General features: G+C 41.6%; 1 protein-coding gene across 3 annotated transcripts in view; it reads right to left on the bottom strand.

Moving 5' to 3' along the window:
* Positions 1–6,303, bottom strand: part of Zc3h7a (zinc finger CCCH-type containing 7A) — a 36,060-nt gene that overhangs the window by 6,993 nt on the left and 22,764 nt on the right. For 2 of the 3 annotated variants that reach the window (XM_028778323.1, XM_028778324.1), the window contains exons 12-19: positions 5,943–6,129; positions 5,380–5,541; positions 4,590–4,786; positions 3,843–3,943; positions 2,820–3,001; positions 1,928–2,004; positions 1,214–1,347; positions 745–850 (exon numbers count right to left, since the gene is read on the bottom strand). In XM_028778323.1, coding sequence (XP_028634156.1) covers positions 745–850; positions 1,214–1,347; positions 1,928–2,004; positions 2,820–3,001; positions 3,843–3,943; positions 4,590–4,786; positions 5,380–5,541; positions 5,943–6,129 — 1,146 coding nt within the window. The remainder of the gene's footprint in view (positions 1–744; positions 851–1,213; positions 1,348–1,927; positions 2,005–2,819; positions 3,002–3,842; positions 3,944–4,589; positions 4,787–5,379; positions 5,542–5,942; positions 6,130–6,303) is intronic. The other variant, XR_003712787.1, reaches the window with a different exon arrangement.

The raw sequence follows: 6,303 nt of genomic DNA, 5'->3' as shown, positions 1-6,303 counted from the left end.
AGAGAGAGAGAGAGAGAGAGAGAGAGAGAGAGAGAGAGAGAGAGAGACAGAGAGAGAGAGAGAGAGACAGAGAGAGAGAGACAGAGAGAGAGAGACAGACAGACAGAGACAGAGAGAGAGACAGACAGAGACAGTGTGTTTTGTGGGGGCATGAGGGGTTGAGCTACACAAGCTTTCCCTGTGTAGCTCTGGCTGTCCTGGAATGACCTCTGTAGACCAGACTGACCTCCAACTCACAGAGATCCTTCTGTCTCTGCCTCCCAAGTACTAGGATTAAAGCAGTATGCCACCACTGCCTGGTATCTTTGAGTGTCTTTTAGCTTGCATTTCATGTTGTAAGGAAACAACCAAGGTACAACAGGAAAAATGAGAGCAACTGTATCTATCATTGCTTACAAGAAAGGTGGCCCTGGTTTCACCTTCAACTCAGACAAAATAAAGGGAAATCCTCATTCACTCCCCAAAATAGATCTTTTGAAAAATTAATTAAATTATGCCATAACTTTCCCTCAACTCTACTTATCTGTTTACTCTGTCTACATAACCTATGAAGTACCAGTCAATATGAAAACTGTTAGTCACACACATACACCAAGAGTCAAGGAAGGAAACCAAACAGCTTCAATTTCATCACAGCTGAGGAGCAGTACTTAAAGAGCTTTGAGCTTCAGTCTGAATTAGCACTACTTTCTAGTAATTGGAAATGCCTAATTTTAAAAAGTGGCTTAAAAATTACGTATGTACATCAAACTGTAAAGGCATTTGTTTCTTTGTGGGGAGAGGACGGATGTTCATCCACTTCTTACGTTCAAAAGACATCGCTCTCAGTGCGCGGCGTTCTTTGGTCCACCTAAAAAAGATGGAGTTCAGAAAAAACAACACGCGGGCAAAAAACATGACATAAAAGGCGAGCACAGCATGTGCACCCAGAGGACCAGAGAGTCTTCTCAACCCTTCTAAGAGATGCCTTGCACGTCTACTGTCTCACTTCCTCTTGACACTTTTCAGCATTCAGTACAAACTAAACAAAGAAAGTGGTAAAACCAAACACAAACCACTACTCATGAAATATCAGCTACTAGATCCTCCAGAGCTCTTCCTTTTCCTTTGTTACCACAGCTAATTACTGACTTCTCAGCATCCTGGTCTCCTCTCACTCACATGACTCGACCCTATGGAGTGCAGGGACTTACAGGCACCCACACATACTTACGAGTGCTGCGCTTTGGCACTGCAGTACTTTCTGTTCCTGTCTGGTTCAATGACTTGGCCATTTCTCAGACACTGAGCACACACAAACTTTATCTCCATGTTAAGTAATCCAGGCATTATTTGATTACCAAGTACCTTGAACAATGAAAGATCAATTACAATAGAAACCACTTTTCTCAAGACAGCATACAAAATCGCCATGCATTTTGTACCAGCATAGTTGTGTGGCTCTAAGACTTGACAAATACATATATGCTGATAGTTTAACTAAGCTGTCTCAAATATGCAAAAGAATCTGATAAAAAGATTATAGACTTATAGATACCAAACGTCAACTGAGAGAAGCTAGTTTAGGAACTCAGTGGCTTTTGGGTGGGCCAAGGAGAATGATGGGTAAGCAAGTTAGACCACGTAGGACACAGAACTCCAAACCATAATCTTTTACCCGTACCCAAGAATTGCCAAAGGCCAAGACCCAGTGTTTTCCCAAATGAGCTAAACAGGAAAACTGTGTCCTATATCACTGGCAAATGTCACAGGCTGCCACATGCTTGTTTATGGCGATCAACCAGCTGCAAATATGTTTTCACAGAAGAGTTTTTCAACTCAACAAGCAGTAAGGAAAGGACTGCAAGTATGAGCCTGAATCTATCACAAATCCAGCACCAGCTGGGCAACTCTCGAAGGGCATCCAGCTCACAAGGAACAGAGATACCTGCACTCCAGGCATGCTTGCTTCCAAACTTCTCCAATACTGTTTGGATTGTTGAGCAATATCGTCAAGGGAGATACCTAGGAAATATACAAGTTTCTCTTACAGAACACTCCACAGTAACCTACTCATCTGGTCTCAGTCTAACAGAATTCTTAACTCTCTAGGTCTCTGGCAACCTGATCCATCAGGGATGAGTATACACCGCATCACATTTCTTAAAATGCAGTATTTACAAGCACAGTTCTTTATGTCTTCTGAGGAATCCTTCCTCCACTCATAAAATCCATGCTACATGTACAAATTTGTGTCAATGATTAACTGCATGAAAATGCATCCAAAATAGGTAATTCTTTGAAAATACAAACCAATAAACATTACAGTAGCCAAGCAGGGTGGCCTAGTCCTATAGTCTCAGCTACTAAGGAAGCTGAGGTAGGATTCCAAATCAGGTCTTCTGGGGCTACAAAGTGAGTTCAAGGGCAGCCCTACAATGTAGTGGTGCCCTATCTGACATCAATAGCAAAGACGACAGGAGATAAAGCTTAGTGGTTGAGAGCTTGCCTAGAGGACCCACGGCCCTAAGTCCACTCGAACCAGAGGGATGGAACTGCATACTTAGATTTCTTATTACATGTAATTTATTTACTCTGTGTCTGTGCATGCAAGTGGAGCTCAGAGGACAGTGTGCGAGTCAGTTTTCTCCTTTTGCACAGAGTCCAGGAATCCAACTCAAGTCATCATGCTTGGCAGGAGTGCCTTTCACCTCACCACCCAACTGTTACTGACTGAGCTGGCTGACAAGTATGGCTCTCCTTACTACTGCTCTGTCCCCAGCCCACCCCACCCCTGACTTCTGTCGCACAGGGACAGTAACAAGCCGACACACACCCACCTCTTTCATTCTGCATTATCCAGACTTTCAGCTCAATAAGACTGTGAGCATAGAAGCACTCATCTTCCCTCACACAGCCATAACGGACTTCATGTCGACATAAATCAAGTTGACATTGTTTATGAAAAAAACGTATTTTGGAATATTTTACTGTGCTCTCTCTCAAAATGTGGACAAGGCACCTAAGACAAAAACAAAGTAAAATTTTAATACTGATTGCTCTTCCAACTTTGAAAACTATATATATATATATATATATATATATATATATATATATATATATATATATACACATACACATACATGCACAATATCAAGTTCTAGTCTGAAAAGCCATTTGATTAAAATTAGTAAAAACACACACGCAACTTTTAACGGTATAATTATAGTTTAAACAACAAAAAACCCAAAATGTATATCATGAGAAGCTATAAATTAATGGACTTTTCTATACTAAGTAATCAATCTAGTAATTCAGTAATTAATTCTTGGACAAATGAACAAAAATACTTTTTAACTTTTTCTATTATGTTTAGTGTACACACACACACACACACACACACACACACACACACACACACGGGATTAAAGGCATGCACCCACCACCACTGTCCAGCTCACTGTTTTGCTTTTTTTGCTGGTTTCTCATATAAGGCCTGCTGTTCTAGCTTGCTATGTAGTTTAGGCTAGACTCAAATTTGTGGTCTTCCTGTCTCTGCCTCCTGAGTGCTGAGATTATAGGCATGTGCCATAACACCTAGCGAAAAGACGTTGTAAAATAGTTATCACTTCTCAAAACGACAGAAGGGCAAAAGAAATGCCTTCTACTGACTTTACCCTTTTGTTCAAGGCAGTGTGGTCTCACTATGGAGTCCTAGCTTACCTGAAGTTCAGAGGTGGACCTGCCTTCAAACCCTCTGCTGTGGTAACCATGTGCACCTCTATATCTAGTCTACTTCTACCTCTATTGGATCTAAGAACATCTATCTTTGTCACTATAAAAATGAGAAATTATCAACATACTTATTGTCCTCAAATTCATGCTTTCTGACCGGGTGAGAACAAGCAGTGGAATTATCTTTATTTCTTTTACTTATTATTCTAGGTTTATGATCAAAACATTTCTGAAATAGAAAGAAAAGAAGGATTATCACACAACCACAAGTCTAAGTTTTCTGCCCAGATTACTGCCTTAGTTTCAGTGTCTTTATGCATTTATAATGAATAATTTGTACCAATTGACACTCCGCACGAAACCTTACTATTAGACACTCTGCTCTGCTTGATCTGAGACATGAGCTCTATAGCCCATCACACTGGCTTTTAGTGATACTCCTGCCTCAGTCTTCTGAGCACTAGTATTGCAGGCATGTAACACCAGGCCCAGCTTTCTTCCATTCTTTCAAAGAGTAGGAGTAGCTACTGGCTTAAACCTCATAGAGATGGACCTGCCTTTACTTCCCAAGAGTGCTGGGTTAAAGGTGTGTTCACCATACCTGGACATACTTTGTTTTAGTTTGACTTTTGTTGAGACAAGTAGCCTTAGCTGTCCTGGAGCTCACTATATAGACCAGGCTGGCCTGAAATTCAGAGGTATCTGGCTGCTTCTGCCTCCAAAGTGATAGGGTTAAAGGCACGTGCCATAGCACCCAGCCACAACATTTTTAATGCAGTGCTGAGGCCCCCATGCATGCTAGGTTCTCCAATGAGTTTCACTCTCTGCCACTCTCACCAAATTTGAGAGCAGAAAATAAGTCGTGGAGAAATCACCTCACAAAGGAATGTAAACTCTCCAAGATGTTCTTGGAGGATTTTGACCACAGTAAGGCTGATCTTTCCATCGCCACCAAAGAAAGCCTCTCGACTGAACGCCCCTTTTCTTTCCAGGGTCCACACATCTATCTCTTCTTGGCAATAAGCAAATGTACAGTGGCCAGAATATCGACATTCATCCTCTGCAGCAACATCTGGAAAGACAGGAGAGACAGAGACACCTGTTTTTCCAGGGCCAACCAATGGCAAGCACGGTTACAGCATCAGCGAACATCCCAGATAATTCAGATCATTTAAGCAGGAAAATCACTCCAGTGCAGGATGGGGTGGGATCCCTTCTTCCAGCTGAACCGGTTTTGATGGCTATGGGGGAAGACTCAGGGCTGCATCAAGGTTGAAAACCATTTGATGGGGAAAGTGGGACATGAGACAGAAATAGGGTTAAATTACCAAAGCATGTGTTTCATATGTGTGAAAATGTCATTGTGAACAATCAATACTCTCATTAAAAAAAATGGGCTGAAGAGAAGACTCAGCAGTTAAAGAGCACTACTAGCTGCTCTTGCAGAGGACCCTGGGGTTGCATTCCCAGCATCCACACTGTAGCTGACCACCTTTGGAACTGTTCTGGACTGTGCAGGCCTGAACTTACAGGTACACAGACATATATCCACAGACATAACATGAAATATTGGAACAAATGTAGCCAACAGATACATAATAAGGCCTGGCTATGTAAGTTGGTTAGTCATGTAACATACACCAATTAATTAATTACAATAAATACCTTTACATATATAATATGGTCCTTCATAATTTGTTTTTGTTGGTCTTGGACGTATTTTTTTCCATGATTTATCTTCAACATTTTTTATCCTACCAATTAAAATATCTTTCTTACATTTGTGATCTAAATTAGCATGGTATGTGAAATCCATTAACTTAGGGCCTGAAAAAGACATAAAAAAGATTGTTCATTTTTTGAGCAGAACAAGTACCTTTCAATTGCATAGGCAGTTTATACACAGTCATGAGCAGGTGAACATTGACCACCCCTGGCCCAAAATCCCATCAGAAACAAACAGGCTGCCCGAGTAAACCTGTGCCTTGTTAGGAAATACAATGTCCCATGGAGCAGCAGTGCTGCCCAAATGACCGAGATAGGAAATCTAACTGCTCGCTCATAAAAGCACAAACAGGCAACAGTTTGAATAGCTTCTGGAGCAGATACTGCTTGCTCCATACACTGCTTCCTCTCTAACATTTTAAAGCCACCAGAGCCAGAGCTCTTTCCACCTGGTCATGAGGACCTCAGAGCTCACACCTGCTGCCCGCTAGTTTGGTGCTGACCTGATTTTACAAAGCAGATCTGGCAAGCTTGCCTCAGCTCGTGGGTTCCTTCCAGGGGATGCCTAGGAGTCCCTGATGAAAATGGTTTAGCGATCACACTTCCAAAAATGTTTCCAAAGTCATTTCTAGGCTGACTTGCAATTCCCAGAAAATTTTCAGAGGCAAACAAACTACCTGGTCCATTCATCTGCAAAAAGAGTAAGAAAACAAAACAAAACAAAACAAAACAAAAAACAGAAACAGGCAACAAATATTGTACTATCACTAAAAAAGACCTGAATTCCTGTGGAGCGTAGGCCAAGGCTAGCATCATCCTGTTCAGTGCGCTTCTCCAGAACAAGCTGTCCATTTCTACATCTTC

The sequence above is a fragment of the Grammomys surdaster genome, unplaced genomic scaffold, assembly GCF_004785775.1.
Source record: "Grammomys surdaster isolate TR1022 unplaced genomic scaffold, NIH_TR_1.0 334, whole genome shotgun sequence".
NCBI lineage: Eukaryota > Metazoa > Chordata > Mammalia > Rodentia > Muridae > Grammomys > Grammomys surdaster.
The sequence above is the reverse complement of the archived record's forward strand: the minus strand, read 5'-3'. Positions and strand labels throughout refer to the sequence as shown.